This window comes from Mesoplodon bidens (genome assembly GCF_964165515.1).
Source record: "Mesoplodon bidens genome assembly, chromosome: 1".
NCBI classification, from domain to species: Eukaryota; Metazoa; Chordata; class Mammalia; order Artiodactyla; family Ziphiidae; genus Mesoplodon; species Mesoplodon bidens.
The window spans coordinates 203,215,350-203,232,077 of NC_138176.1; the positions used below are offsets into that span (position 1 = coordinate 203,215,350).

Sequence of the window (16,728 nt, forward strand, 5' to 3'; positions counted from 1 at the left end):
ATCAGAAAAACATTAAAACCCTAAAGGCTATAATATATGAAAGAGAGATAGCTGGGAGCCAGTAGATTCTATCTGAATGCTCATTTCTCTCCCCACTCTACAGCCCACTCCACCACCATGTGATGAATTAGTTGCTGGATGAGGAGAATAAAAATCATACTTTTATGTTGACTTGGATTCTAAAATATAAATAAGTGTATTAATTTGGATCCTAAATTCTCTTATCACTTTGGACTTCAACAGCATAACTTAAGCTAAGCTATAGTTGTCTTACATGTACATATACCTAACATGTGATCCAACTGTTTCACTGCTAGTTTAGCCAAATGAAATGAAAGCATGTGTCCGTATATCTGTATAGACTTGTACACCTTTATCTGCAATAAGCAAAACCTGCAAAGTTCACGGCATGTCAATGAACCTATTTAAATAAAAGTTCATGCACATACGTGACATCCTTTAGTATTTCCTTCTCAACTGTTTTCCGACAAAGTAGAAAGCCACTCTTCACTTTTACTCGATAGCAGATGTTATGAAAACTTAACACAGCTCCTTCAGTAAATGTCTTCAGGTCATTGGAGGTTGTCTCCGGGATGCAACTGGTGTTTCTTTCTGACATTTGGACAGAAACTTGGTAACTATTGGAAGACATCTGGAGTGTTTCTGCCTTTCTGTAGAGGGAAAAGCAACAGTAAGTTGACAGTAAATGAGACTGTAAACAGTAGTTAAGAGTACACTTAAAACAATTCGGTTTTGGTACAAACTTCCAGTTATAAAATAAGTTACGTCCTGAGGATATAATCTGCAGCATGGTGACTCTAGCTAATAATACCATACTGTATATCTGAAAGTTGCTAAGAGAGATCTTAAAAGTTCTCATCATAAGAAGAAAAAATTTGTGACTCTGGTGTGTGATGGATAGTAAGTAGACTTACTGTGATCATTTCACAGTACATAAAATTTTAAGTCATTATGTTGTATGCCTGAAACTAATAATAATATTATGTGTCAATTATATCTCAATTTAAATTTTAAATAGACACCAAAAAAAATTTTAATGAAAAATGCCTCATTGGTCACTTTTATATTGATTACATGTTTAAGTAAAAATATTTTGCAGGGCTTCCCTGGTGGCGCAGTGGTTGGGAGTCCGCCTGCCGATGCAAGGGACACGGGTTCGTGCCCCGGTCCGGGAAGATCCCACATGCCGCAGAGCGGCTGGGCCCGTGAGCCATGGCCGCTGAGCCTGCGCGTCCGGAGCCTGTGCTCCGCAATGGGAGAGGCCACAGCAGTGAGAGGCCCATGTACTGCAAAAAAATATATATATATATTTTGCATATATTGGATTCAATGAAATATATTTTTAAAAATTTTAAACAAGTCCATTGTAAACCTCAATGCAATAAATAGCTCCATTTCCAATAAACACACCACATCACAGCAATAAGAACAACCTTGAAACCTATATTAGGGAGGCAGACACAACTCTGAATACATACACTCCAATTAGGTGTCAATTAAACATCTAATAAGTAAATAGAGAGAGTATGAAAATTTCTCAAAACTCATGAAGCAGGAAAAAGATGAACGGGAGTTAGAGCTGACTTGAAAAGTATATTACGATACTACTCAAGATCAGGGACAGACCACATGATCACCATCACCCCGTTTTTGTTTGAGTCTATGACACAGTTATTACAAAAAGGGGGTTGGCCAGGTAGTCAGGGATAAGAGAGATTTATTTGAATTTAAAGCTCCAGACTTGGGCAATATGGGAATAAAGACACAGACCTACTAGACAATGGACTTGAGGATATGGGGAGGGGGAAGGGTAAGCTGTGACAAAGTGAAAGAGAGGCATGGACATATATACACTACCAAACGTAAAATAGATAGCTAGTGGGAAGCAGCCGCATAGCACAGGGAGATCAGCCCGGTGCTTTGTGACCACCTAGAGGGGTAGGATAGGGAGGGTGGGAGGGAGATGCAAGAGGGAGGGGATATGGGGATATACGTATATGTATAACTGATTCACTTTGTTATAAAGCAGAAACTAACACACCACTGTAAAGCAATTATACGCCAATAAAGATGCTTAAAATAAATAAACAAATAAAGTAAGCAAGCTCCAGACTTCAGGCGGCCTCGGGGCTGGGCTCCGGGTCCGGTGGGTCAGCACCAGCTGATGCCTGGTGGGCGCCGCCGCCTGGACCTGTTGGGCGAGCGCTGGAAACAGTGGGCCCTGTCAGGCCGGAACGCTCCACCTCTTGGTATTTCCCGCAGTCGACACGTGAAGCATCTGTTGATGCAAAGCTGTCTACACAGTGGGTCTGGCCCTGGTAATCTGCCTCACTCGTGAGTTCCCGCCTGTGTTAGGCGCTGTGTTGGGCAGCTAGTTAAAATGGTGAAGAGTGGGGTTCCTAGTCCTCGGAGCCGGCCTTCTGCAGAGGCAAGACTTTCCAACGCCAGCTGCAGTCCACGAGCGCGGAGAACGTGTGGGCTTTAGGGATGCTTGCAGCAAGTTCAAGTTGCGGCTTTCCCACTGGTCGCCAGGGACCACAGACACGTTCGCTTAACCTCTGAAAGTGTTACCTTATCCGTGAAAAGGAGATCGACAGTTTGTGCTCCGTGAAAAGGAGACTGACAGTTTGTGCTCTAGGATTGTGGGATTTACATGAGAGAACCCATGTAAAGTACATGGTACACTTTTGGCATGCCGTGGGTGTGTAGTAAGTGTTTCTGGTTTTTGTCTGCCTTCCTGGGCATCATAACAAGTGCGATCGAACCGGTACAAGAAGATGGTCCTTCCTTCCCATAAGATGAGTGATTTTTATCTTTATCAAGGTGTTGAAATGCTTTTGGAAGGTATAACATTTGCTGCCAGTTTCAGTCTATGACTTGGTTTAGCCTGTTTACTGAATCTTCCTAAAATATATATGTGCTCAGAAATCAACTCACCGTCCCTCCACTTTGTGGAGTGCTTGATGCTGTGCCCTGGACCTCACTCAGGGCCAGGCAGGGTCCTGAGAACTTACTAACCTCGTTCCTGTGTCCGTGCTGTGAGACACAGCACATATGGTCATCCCTTCACGCCTGATGAAGAAATGAGGCTGAGGAGGAGAGAGAACTGGACCAGGGTCACACAGCTGATGGCGGTTACAGCTGACATCTGTTCAATGCTTTCTGTGTGCCAGGCACTGTTAAAATGTTTTTTTAAAACGTGTATCATTTAATCCTTGCTACTCTGTGAGTTAGGTTTCATGGTAGTGACCAAGCTGCATTTTGAACCCGTATCATTCTATTTTTGTTTTTTTCTAAAATAATTAAAAATTGAAGAAAAATTACATTCTAAAACATTTTTAGTGTCATATATGTGGAATGTCGTGGGGAATGTGAAAGTGATACCTGTGATGACAGGTGTCATGATGATATGAAACATGAAGGAAAACCAAGATTTTGCTTATGAAGAAAGTATTTGTATTCAATACCCCCAGGTCATGTTTTTAGTTATCAGTGGGAACTGTTCTTTGGGTTTCAGGGCCTGTTTCGAGTTCCTAAGCTCAGCACCCCAGAAGGATTCCGTGTCGCCCAGGAGAAGGCCTTGAGGAAAACGGAGCAGCTGGTGGGTCGCGTGTGCTCCGCGCCGCCGGGGCCCCAGACCTTGCTCATCTTTGACGAGCTCTCAGACTCCTTATGCAGGATGGCCGACTTCGTAAGACGCCAGGCACGGGCCGCAGACCACCTTTCACTTTTGCAAGTTAAGCTCAGTTTATTAGGTTCAGTATTGGACTGTAAGGTTAGGAATGTCTGAACTGTTTGAGAGGTCTTGGGTGTAATCTGTTATAGTGAAGCATGCTGTTGAATGGGAAGAATGTACAGGAAAGGTCAGATTTAGTACTCATACTTTAATACGTATATTTAATAAAATAGATATGTAATATGTAATGAAAGAATGATTACGCACATGGCAAAGATTCTTCATGTGACAAAGGTTCTTCATTTATGAAACTATCTACCAAAATTCTAATAGAACATTTACCTGTATATTTACAATAAAATTAATCGCATAAAAAAAAAAAAAGCTCCAGACTTTATATGCTCCTTCAATCAACTAGGAAGATAAACTCCAAACTTCTTTGGAATGACAAAATCATTTCCTTAATGAGCAAACATACTTAAATTCTAGGAAGGTTTCGAATTAAGTACAAAAATGATGGAGAAAATCAAACCAATAGTGAAGCAGCTAAAGAAAGAATTTAAAACAAAAAGTGAGTATTAAATGTATAAATGAAGTTTAAAATATTTCATTAAACAAATTTAAAAAGGCCCCTTTAAAGGATTTAGAGTAAGACCTTAAAGTGAACTTAACGGCTTGTGAAACAGGTTTGAAATGTGAAACTTCCATAAAACTAGTTTTAATTTTTAAAAATCAAAAGAATCCATGAAGAACTTTCTCTCTGGCTATGGTACAGTAGCTGGTCCAAACCAATCATTCTCCTAAGAACTGTAGAAGTAGACAAAATAGAAGATGCAACTCTTTGCAGAGTGCTCTCTAATGAGAGCAAGCAAAGCAGCCAGGACTTGAGCAGCCAGAGTTCTTGGAAAGGAGAGAAGATGACGGCACAGCCAGCAGTCTGTGCCCTTTCCCCTCGGGGCAAAGTGCACATACATGGGGCAAAGCTCAGGAAAACCAGGCAGAAAGAAGCTGCTGGAGGCCAAAAAGCTGAACAAATATTTAAGTAGCCTCTCTGTGTTAGGGAGACCAAGTCTGGAGCTGTGAGCCTACCAGTTGAAAACCTGAAGTTTTTGAGATCCCAGTATGCCTATGACCTGGAAATATGGGCAACCCAGAAACAGAACAGCTTCTACTCAATCAAAGTGATCCACTCATACTTTGCTATAAGAAACTTAAATCACTCTGAAACTTATTATCATCCAAATTTTCAATCAAAAATTACCAAGCATGCCAGAAAATAAGACCTAATGTTCCAAAACAAGAAAAGAGAAATAGACCCATAGATATTGCAGATTGGAGTCATCAGACATCTGTGTTAAAATAACTGAGTGATACGTCTAAGAAAATAAATGAAAAGATAGACTACCACCAAAGAACCAGAATCTGTATTTTTTTTTTTAAAAATCAATAGATGACTTTATTAGCAATTTAGACACAGATTAGGAAAGAATTAGTGAACTGGTAGGCTGGTACGTAGAAAACACACAGATTGAAGAGTGTATGACAATTCCACGTATCACCATGGAGAAGAAAACAAAAACAAAAAAACTGCAGACTGAAAAAGTAGGCTTTTTTACTACATAAAAGAGCTAAGAAACATATGAGATGTCGAGAAAAAGGTCTGGCATACATGTATGCCATGTATACTCTTCTCTCTCTGGAAGAGAGAGAAAAATGGAGCAGCATCAATATTTGAAGAAATACTGGCCACGCATTTTCCAAAACTGATGAAGGTATCAAGCCACAGATTGAAAAAGCTCTAGGAACACCAAAGCAGGATACATACAAGAAAACCATACCTGAGAATATCATAGTAGAACTGCCCCCAAACCAAAATAATCCGTAATTGTTCCTGTACCCCCAAACTGCTCTATTGTTGTCACACTTAAAACACGATTCAATCTTGGAAACTGCAAAAGGAGGAAACCACTTAGATACTGGTCCCAGGAAATTAGAAGAGCTTAGTTTTAATCTGTGAACACAATGAATAGTAATAATTAGCTAAAATTCTACTCTCTTAAAGCAGTAAAAGAGAAGGTTCAAGGTACAAGTAATCTAGAGACCTTACATCTTGACTTTATGAACTCCTTAAGCCATCCTCCATGCCTTCAAAGGCCAAACTAGGCCAGTCTGATATGAGCAATTGCTTCTCCGGCCTCCATCCCCATTTGATGTTCAGCCACCGAAGATACTTTCGAACCCTCTCCCAAGGCTCATTAAGAGAATCAAATAACATACCGCTTCAATGTAAATAGGTCATTGGCTCAGGATAGATATCCATACAAAATTTTTGTGAGATTTTCTGCTAATAAAAGGCACCAACTGGAACTAAAGTATCCAAGAAAGATTATCCATGCCCATCCATCCATCCATCCATCCATCCAAGATAGAGGGCTAAAGCTTATAAATACAATCACAATTTTAGAAGTGTGTGCATACCGAGTTGGCCTTCACTGTGATGGGCTTAAGTTTGTGATTCACACTGCTAGGAGGTGCTGGATTCCTCACTAGGATTCTAATAATCTTCCTCAGGAAGACAACAGGGCCTTAGTTATTCATGTGTCACAACTCAAGAGATTAGCAGGCATAACTAAGGTACACCATCCAGCTGAAGCACATTATACCAAAAAACAAACTTATTTCTAACACCAATATGGAACAATATATTACTCTAAGATGAACTAAAAAACTTACAGTAATGATTACAAAATTTTAAAAATACAATGTCTCAGGGCTTCCCCGGTGGCGCAGTGGTTAAGAATCCACCTGTCAACGCAGGGGACACAGTTCGAGCCCAGCTCTGGGAAGATCCCACACGCCGCAGAGCAACTAAGCCCGTGCTCCACAGCTACTGAGCCTGTGCTCTAGAGCCTGCGATCCACAACTACTGAGCCTGCGTGCCACAACTACTGAAGCCTGTGCGCCACCAACAAGAGAAGCCACTGCAATGAGAAGCCCGTGCACCACAACGAAGAGTAGCCCCCACTCACCGCAACTAGAGAAAGCCTGCGCGCAGCGACGAAGACCCAAGGCAGCCAAAAATTAATTAATTAATTAAATCTATAAAACAGACAAACAAAAAAGACCCCACCACTCTGGCTGCTGTGTGGCAAGTGTGGAAGCAAGGCCCAGTCAGGAGACTCCTGCAGATAACCAGGTGAGACACGCTTGGACAAAGGGATGGGCCTGGGTAATGACACAGGGGACCTCAAAAGTTCCAGGGCTCTGTTCCCACGCGGTAAGGTTTAGATGCCTGTGAGACATCCGAGGGAGGGACAGATCTTTGGTTAAAAACTGAGAAGCATAGACAAGACTCTTGTGGATGACAAACCACAAAGCCCTCTTGGGGGTCTTCAGTAGTCAATAATGTATTGCTCTATGATTTTTAAAACATGCTACAGACCCACATTTGATTAACTGTGAACTGCTTTTCAAGAGGCATCAAGGGATTTACACTGTCATACACAACTGTAAGGTTTAGGATTTTGGCAGGTGCAGTAAGTGTCAAAATCCATAAGAAGACCGTTGTCCTTGGCTCACCGGCCCCTTGGCCTTCTCTCCTGGAAGGACCGTGCCTCCCTACTATCTCAGCCATGCATGCTCCCCACCTTGGCACTGTGAATCAAGACACTGTCTTCTCACCCACCTAACTCTCCCATCTTTTTTTTTTTGTTTTTTTTTGTTTTTTTGCGGTACGTGGGCCTCTCACTGTCGTGGCCTCTCCCGTTGCGGAGCACAGGCTACGGATGCGCAGGCTCAGCGGCCATGGCTCACGGGCCCAGCCGCTCCGTGGCATGTGGGATCTTCCTGGACCAGGGCACGAACCCGTGTCCCCTGCATCAGCAGGCGAACTCTCAACCACTGTGCCACCAGGGAAGCCCCCTCTCCCATCTTTTATCCATCTATCTTTCCAGCTCACTCCCTCTACCTATCAGAGGACAGCTCCCCTAGGACTCCCACAGCTCCTACCTAAGGTAACCTTCTACTTACGCTCTGCTTTTCATTCCCTCTTGCTTACTCAAGGACACCTACCCAGTTATCTTCCACCACCCCTCACTTTTTCTCCCCTGCATCAATTTTTCCTTCTCTCCTGATTATAAAATTCTGTAATTCTTCTCCCTTCTCCCCCTCCCCTTCTATGAAGATGGTATATAAGCCCCAAATTCTAACAGCCCCTGGGAGTCACTTTCTTTTTCTTTAAAAAAAAAAAACAAAAAACTCCCACAGCTCCTGTCCATCCTAAGTCCCTACTAAGTCCTTCTTAAAACCACTCCAATCAGGCTTCCATCCCACCTCACCCTCACACCAAAACCACTGCTGACAATATTAGGTGACTGCCAAAGTGACACATCCAATGACTTTTCTGATTAAAATGTAATTCACCGACCATAAAATTCACCCTTTGAAAGCATGGCTAGTTAAGTGATTTTGAATGTATTAATGATCAATTCTTAGTCAAACCACCAGCAACACTGAAAGCTGAATATTCTCTCCTGGAAACATTTTCTTCACTTTGATTTCAGGACAAGATCAGGAAGCTCGGTTTAGGACATATGCTTTTGAGACATTTAAGCAGAGATACAGCGGACGGTTGGATGCTGACAGGAGAGGACCTAGAGATACACACCAAGTGGTATGAAGACCCTGAAACTGGATCAGAAGGGGAGTGGCTGTTGAAACACCGCTGTGGCATAAAAGTTATTTTGAGCTGAAGGCATTTGCATTCCTGAAATCCCTTATCTGCCTAGAAGCAGAGTACGCTCTCACACAAATTAATTGTCATAAGTCCTCTCCCCGGAAGCAACCAGGGAAAATTGACTCTTACCACCCGAGGCAAAGAGAAATCTGTACCACACCTAAACAGACCTGTCAAAAAATTATCTATTTCCCATCTATTCTCCTAAAGGCCCAGTTATCTTTCCTAAAAGTCATTTGTGTTCCCATAAGTGCCCTTCTCCCCCTCTCCTTTTATGAAGATGGTATTTAAGCTCAAATTCTAACCACTCCTTTGAGTTACATTTTTCTGTGAACTCCCTTTCCACATGATTAAATCTAACCTGCCTTTCTCTCTCGTTAATCTGTCTTTTGTTGGTTTAATTTGCAGGCCCCCAACAACTGAGCCTAAAAGAGTAGAGGCAAAGTTTTTCCTCCCCTCCTCTGCAGCTAAGAGAGGAACGCCAAGGACTCCAAGGACTGAGACCTAAGGATATGTTTACAATAGTGGCGATTAGGAAGCACCAGCCAAGAGATACGTAATTTGACAAAGTTAAAAATTACCAACTCCCTGGAATTCCCTGGCAGTCCAGTGGTTAGGACTCTGTGCTTCCACTGCAGGGGGCTCGAGTTCAATCCCTGGTTGGGGAACTAAGATCCCTCATGCTGTGCAGTACAGCCAAAAAAAAAATACCCACTCCATTTATTCTCACAAATTACACAACAAATCACTTATTTTATAGATGGTAATCTGGTTCTTGATGTGTAAAAATGCTATAAATAAGGCCCAAGGAAGTGATTCTCTTGTGTTCAAGATAATTGGAGGTCAGATGGAAAAGTACCTATGCTTCTTTCCACATTCTATAGTAATATGCACAGGGAAAATAAAATAGTGCTGTCCCCTGGACACATGTGGCTACTGCTACTCAGCACTTGAAATGTAGCTGGTGAATGTTTTATGTTATTTAACTTATTCACTTAAATTTAAATAGCCACAAGTGGCTAACAGTTACCATACTGGACAACACAGGTCTAGACTGTTTACTCCTCAAAAATGTATTTCCTCGAGGATTCTTGGGTTACTTGATAAATAACCAATTTTATAACCCCATAAAAGATACATATACTTGAACACTGAGGTCACCCCACCCACTCTCATATCCATCCTGCATCAAAAAAAAAGAAGACAAGAAAAAGATGCATATACTTGCTATATGCTGTTATCAAATAAATTCATTCCTGAGTTTTAAAACAGCACAAAACTGTACTGTTTTTATTTCAAAAACAGGATAGTGCTATATATTTCAGGTTGAGAATAACAAATCTATAAAATGATTAAGTATACAATGGCTGAAAAAAGGCAATGCTTCTGTTATTTTAGAACTGTCTTCTGAACAACTGCTAAATGCAATTAAATCACTTTCCTCAAGCGAAAACAAATGAGGTGAATCCCTAAGGAATTAAATCTAATCCCCAAACAATTCACATTTTACCAAAACTTTTTTTTTTTTTTTTTTTTTTTGCGGTACGCGGGCCTCTCACTGCTGTGGCCTCTCCCGTTGCGGAGCACAGGCTCCGGACGCGCAGGCTCAGCGGCCATGGCTCACGGGCCCAGCCGCTCCACGGCATGTGGGATCTTCCCGGACCGGGACACGAACCCGTGTGTCCTGCATCGGCAGGCGGACTCTCAACCCCTGCGCCACCAGGGAAGCCCCCAAAACATTTTTGACCATGTTTTTGCAGGAAGGGGGACCCCTTCCAGGGCCCGAGAGTGGGCTCTGCTTTAACTCTCGGAAATGAATTGTCCAAAGAGACACACATGCTGACAAAGCAAAAGGCTTTATTAGAGACGGGTGCCAGGTGGAGAGCGGCAGGGTAAGGGACCCCAGGAGAACTGCTGTGCCACGTGGCTCGCGGTCTCAGGCTTCACGGGAACGGGGGTAGTTTCTGGGTCGTCTCTGGCCCATCACTCTGACTCAGGGTCCTCCCTGGGGGCGCGCGCGTCCCTCAGCCGAGATGGATTCCAGCGAGGAGGCCTTGTCTCTTCCCTCCTCCTTTTGGCCCCTCCCGGATTCTCCCAGTTAGCTTTTGGAGGCAACACCTCATTCTTTATCAGGACCTCCTACTGTGAGACAACTCAGGCAAGCAGTTATCTGTGCTTGTGCCTGGCCAAGGCCGGTGGTTTCGGTCCACAGTTCTCTAACAATAACAGAAATTTCATAACATTCTCATGGTGAATTTCATACTGCTTTATTCAGAATTTCAAACACTAAAGGTAGGCTAATGAAAGAAAAATAATTAATTTAAATAAACTATAACCCTGTCAGACACCCTCCAGGGCTTTCCTCTAAGAGTCACAAAGATCTAACAGTGTATGACCAGTACTTGGATCACAGCGCACCAAACAAACTAGCACTAAAATGTTCTTCCAGCCCCAGCTCATAGTGTAGGAACTTTCCTCTCGTGCCCTTTTGGCCTTCAGCCATCTCCCAAATTATAAGTAAAAGAATGATATTTTAAAGTATCTCCTTTAGACTTCACTGCAAACCTGCCACTTCGGAAAGCCACATTTGCATTTGCAAGCTAAAAATTTGCCCACACAGGCTGTTGTAAAAGCAGGGACCTAACATTCATTATCTTTGTATCCTTTGGAGCTCTTCATACCCTGTTCTCGATTATTCCCACTGAATGAAAGACTAAATCGCAATATGCCACATCCCTGTATTAAGCAAAGTGATATTCTAACAAGAGGAAGTCACTAAGCATCCTGTTTAGAGAAGTTAGGTTCTGGTAGCATTAGTAAACTACATGTACAACCTAGAAAGAACAAAAATACACACCACAGAAGATTCTGCCTGGAATCTGTGAAAGGTAAGGACAAATCTTAACGAACACCACCTAAGAACTCAACATATTAACACAGCTGGAGTTCACAGAAAAAATAATTATCCCGTTTCAAGGCAGGACATTCTTCCGGCCAGGAATGTCCTTCCCCATTCCTTTGCCTACAGCCTCAAACTCACTTGAGAGATTAAGACCAGTTCCATCCTTCAAGGAGCAGCACATGGCCCGGGAGGGGAGGAGGATTTAGAAGTGGCCTCCTAGAGGAGACTAACCAGTTGTACGGGAAGAAGAGAAAAGAGAAGAAAGTTGTCCTAGTAAAGTAACACCATTAAATTGAAAGAGATTGTGCTGGGAAATGCATGCTGTCTGTTACACTAGAGTTCAGCTCTGGGGACAGGGCAGTTAAGAAAATGAAGCTGCAAAAGTAAGCAAAGACCATCAAAGAGTGACATAGGCCCTGCAGGGAGTAAAGACTTGACTCTGGAAGCTCCGCAGGTCCCTTCAGCCCTCCTGTCACTCGTCCTACACCTTCCCATCCTTCCAGCACAGAGGAGATACTCCGTAAGGCCAGTGAGGGATCTACGGGGAACTAGTGACTTACGGAAAAAAGGTACAGGTAAAAAAAATGGGGGAACATTCCTTCCAATATAATGCCAACGACACTCATGGTTCAGCCTAATCTTTGTTTTTCGTCATGTTTGTTAAAACCACGTCAAGAGTAAACAGTGTTGTAAATAGTAAAACTTATCCTCCTTAAGTACAATTTTTGGACTTTGAAGATGTATACAGTCATGGGACTTCCCTGACGGTCCAGCGGCTAAGACTCTACGCTCCCAATGTAGGGGGCCCCAAGTTCCATCCCTGGTCAGGTAACTAGATCCCACATGATGCAACTAAGAGTTCGCATGCCGCAACTAAAGATTCCCACGTGCCGCAACAAAGATCCTGTGTGCTGCAACTAAGACCTGGCACAGCCAAATAATTATTAAAAAAAAAAAAAAAAAATATATATATATATATATATATATATATATATATATATATATGTATACAGTCATGTTACCACCAAAATTAAGACACAGACCATTTCCACCATCCCAAAGAAATTCCCTCTCCCTCCCCCCAAGTCCCTGACAACCACAGATCTGTTTTCTATCCCTTTTTCAATTTAATCTTAATCCTCCCTTTAAATAAATACAAGTGCACATAAAGTAAATACAGCTGACCCTTTGAAACCCAGCAGGACCCTGTGGGGTCCTCCTGGGTACAAAAGCCTTTCTGTGCCCCTGGTTTCTTATTTGTAGGAAAAGGCTTCAGCCTCCTAGACCTTCCCTGAGTTCCAAAAGGCAGATTCAAACAGTTACTGATTAGAAGAGTGAAGGAACGCAGAAACAATGGAAAGGCAGGAAAGAAACAATAGCGCAGGGACTTCCCTGATGGCGCAGTGGTTGAGAATCCGCCTGCCAGTGCAGGGGACACGGGTTTGGGCCCTGGTCCGGGAAGATCCCACATGCCGTGGTGCAACTAAGCCCATGCATCACAACTACTGAGCCTGCACTCTAGAGCCTGTGAGCCACAACTACTGAAGCCCGTGTGCCTAGATCCCGTGCTCCACAACAAGAGAAGCCACCGCAGTGAGAAGCCTGCACACCTCAACGAAGAGTAGCCCCTGTCACCGCAACTAGAGAAAGCCCGCGCACAGCAACGAAGACCCAACACAGCCAAAAATAAATAAATGAATAAATAAATTGATTAAAAACAAACAAAAAAGAAACAATAGTGCAACCCTGGGGCAGGGTCCTGGTTCCTCCTCAAGGGATATATATTACAATATCTTTGAGCTCTTCTACAGGAACTGAGGCCCCCCACCTGGCTGGACAATGGTAACGTCAGGCTGAGCACTAGATTCCTGGAGCACCGCCCTGTTACCTCACCACCAACCAATCAGAAGAAAGCCACACACCCTGCAGCCCTCACCCCAAATTTTGCCTATAAAAACATTTCTCTGAAAACCATCAGGGAATTCCGGTCTTTTGAGCACAAAGTGCCCGTTCTCCTTGCTTGGCCCTTGCAATAAACCTTCCTCTGCTCCAAACTCCAATGTTCCAGTTTGTTTGACCTCACTGTGTGTTGGGCACCTGAACCTGCATTTGCCAACACCTTAAACAACACAGGTTTGAACTGTGCAGGTCCACTTACATGTGGATTTCTTTTCCATAACTATATTAGAAATTTTTGTTTAAGATTTGCAACAATTTGAAAAGACTTGCAAACTACGTAGCCTAGAAATATTGAAAAAAAATGAAGGAAGTTAGGTATGTCATGAATGCGTAAAATATATGTAGATATACATGTAACATACAAAATATGTGTTAAGTTTTGGAGGAGTCAAAAGTTATACATGGATTTCTGACTGTACGGGGGTGCGTCCCTAACCCCTGCTATTCATTTTTCCTTTTGCATTCTGACAAAATTTGCAAGGATTTTGCCCAAGTTTGTCTTAATCTGTGACAGAAAACTGAAACTTCTAGAAAATATTTAGTCAAATTGCGAGTACAAATGAAGAGTTAGACTATGTGCAACTTACATATATGTTACATCCCAAAGTTTCTTAATCTTTGGATCAGCCGTTTCCCGGATGAAATTGTGATGTTCCCTCCAAAGTCTGCTCGTAAAATGCTACCTAACACCCATCATCAAACGTATGGGATTCGAGTTTCTCCAGCCCTTAAATGTAGTAGCCAGTAATCTTGGAGGCATTGCTTAGCCTCTCTGAGCCTGTTTCTCATCTGTTGAATTAAAATTCATTCACTAATACTCATTAGACTTCTACTACGTGACAGGCACTGGGGATACAGGAGTGAACAAGACAAAAACATACAAACATCCCTGCCATCAATGAGGTTATGTAGGAAAAATGTCAGGGTCGACAGTGCAAAAGAGAAAAACATAAAGCAGAAGAGAAGAAGTGGGGGGGGGGGCTTTCCAATGAGGCCTTTGAGCAGAAACCTGAGGGTGGCTCTCTGGAGACGTGACACCAAGTCCAAGTGTCAGTCTAAGGAACAGCAAGGCCAGCGGGGCTGAGGCAGAGGGAGAGAGAGTGTAGGATAGAAAGTCAGAGGTTCAGGTCAGCTCTGGCAGCGCCCGCGCCTCGGGCCACTGCAAGAACTTTGGCCTTGGCTCCAAATGAGACTGGAAGGCACCAAAAAGTTCTGGGTGGCGCAATGACAAAATCGAACTATGTGTAAAAAGATCACTCTGACTTGGGGATGGGGGGCAGGGGAACAGAGCAGGGAGACCACCTAGAGGCTACTGCAGCCTCTAGAGCCAAGATGGGCACCCCGTCCTGCACCCCTCCTCCCAGCCTATGACAGCTGGGCTTGTTTTGCCCTAGAGACACTACCAGACACGAGACAAGCACTCAGAAACTGAAAGTAAGAACAGTACCTGGTTTCTAAGGAAGGGTGTATTCAGATATATATCTTAGGATGCCAGGAGTACCCCCGGTCTGCAGCCCTTTACCCACAAGAAGGTGGGGCTGGGACGATGGGGAAGGCCCAGGACTCCAGCAGGCAAAAGGCACCTACGGCCACAGCAAGGTCACGGCCAGTGGAGGTTTTATAGTGAATCTCTCTGCTGTCCGTCCCATTCCAAAAGACCCCCACCTCCCCCGCCTCTGCCCAGGCAGGAAAAAGCAGTGGGAAGTATAATGGTCCAGCCTCAGGCCCACGGAAACCCACTTACGCTTACATTTTACATTTATACTCATGTTACATTTACGTTTACACTCACACTCACTTACGCTTAAGAGGGAACTGACAGATGTGGACAGGGAATGCTGCCTGCCGTCCCAGGAAACAAGGAGTGCTGCCTGTCACTGCAACACACCAGGCTCTGGCCACCGGCCATCCCCATACCTCCCGACGCCCCTCCACCAAGCCCCCACGGTGCACACCGAGGGGAAATTAGAGAAAAAGAGGAAGCACTGTGTGCTCTGGGCACTGGCCCTAGATCGTTCACAGGCATCTCTAAGAAAAAATTACAATGAGCCCAGATGCTGGTATCTTCCTGTACATGGAAAAGCACTAAAATCCTTAACTTGTGATGTCTGTTTTTTGTGACTATCAGTTGTCTTTGATGTCTGACTACACGGTTTGTTTTTTGTTTTTGTTTTTTTTGTTGTTGTTGTTCAGCAAAAACTCCTAAATATCCTGGCTATTCCCTTATCTCTTTGGAGCAGTTCCTCAGAGCTCTCCGAGAGGCTGTCTCCTGAGCTTCTGTCTTCAGTAAGGTCCTCAAATAAAAGTTAACTTGCAACTTTTAGGTTGTGCGTTTTTCTTCAGTCGACCGTTTTAGTGAACAACAAAGGGACCCAGAGCAGACTTCTCTCCTTCGCCTGAACTCTATGAGGATCTGGAGCCTTGGTACCAGCAAAGGCCTCTTGTGCCCGGCCGCCTCCAGACGAATTTAGGTAAGTCTCTTCTGGGTCTTGGATTTCCTTTTACTGGCTGATGATCCTCAGCTTTATCTGGTGGTGGATAAACTCCTCGTTGGAAGAGTAGACTTTCCTTGAACTTAGTTTCAAGAAGAGGTACCTGGGTTACCCCAGATGAATGCACTGGGAAGATTCTGCTCAGTTTAAAGACGTGAGCGGTTACCACAGTTGAGACACACTGGGAAGATTTTATTACGTATTTGTTGCCGAAATCTCGGCTTCTGTATGCCAGCGCCGAATAGAAATACGGAGACAGAATTTAGGAGACAAGAGAAAAAAGTGGCTTTATTTCTTTGCTAAGCCAAGAGGGGACACAGTGAGCTAGTGCCTCCCAAAACTGTGCCCCTCCTCCCCTCCACCACCACTGGGGAATCGGAGAAGATTTTATATGCGGGGCTCGCAGTCTGTGGTATATGATAAGGATCAAGATAGTGAAGGTCTTGCATTCTTTTCCTCCTTGCATTATTTCAAAACAGTCATCGTGGCATCAGGCGGCCCAGTAATTGGGTCCCTCTTTCTCTGGTTTATTGGCATGCGCAACCTTCCTTCTGAAATGCAAAAGCTACAGGGGGTGGTTTGCGGCCAGGGAGCATAGGCAATTTACATAAAGTTAGGGAGTGACAGGAGCAGGATGTAGCTCACACAGAGTCAGGGGGTGACAGGGGCAGGATGTAATTGACATAGGGTCAGAGAGTGAGAGGTTAGCTTTGTGAAGTACCAATCTAGTTACAGACACTACAGATGAGTAACAGTTAAAATAAAACAAGGAGTGATTAACTCTTTCAGGCCAGGTTATGTTTCTTCTCTAGCCTGTTCACTGTCCCCTTTACTTTCCTTGCTCTCAGGAGAGGAAAAATTTCATTTCTATTTTTGCTGCAACATACACATACAGAATTCATTCCTACAAGTACCTGCTTAGTTGGGAATTAAAGGAAATCTC

The 16,728-nt window shown here is 43.6% G+C and overlaps 1 protein-coding gene across 10 annotated transcripts in view; it reads right to left on the bottom strand.

Moving 5' to 3' along the window:
• ABCG2 (ATP binding cassette subfamily G member 2 (JR blood group)) overlaps nucleotides 1-16,728 on the bottom strand; it is a 142,134-nt gene that overhangs the window by 43,767 nt on the left and 81,639 nt on the right. For 9 of the 10 annotated variants that reach the window (XM_081230013.1, XM_081230016.1, XM_081230015.1 and 6 more), the window contains one exon: nucleotides 450-671. The exons of the other annotated variant lie outside the window; for it this stretch is intronic. In XM_081230013.1, the coding sequence (XP_081086139.1) occupies nucleotides 450-652 (203 nt within the window). In that variant the 5' untranslated portion in view covers nucleotides 653-671. The remainder of the gene's footprint in view (nucleotides 1-449; nucleotides 672-16,728) is intronic. 10 annotated transcript variants of the gene reach the window in all.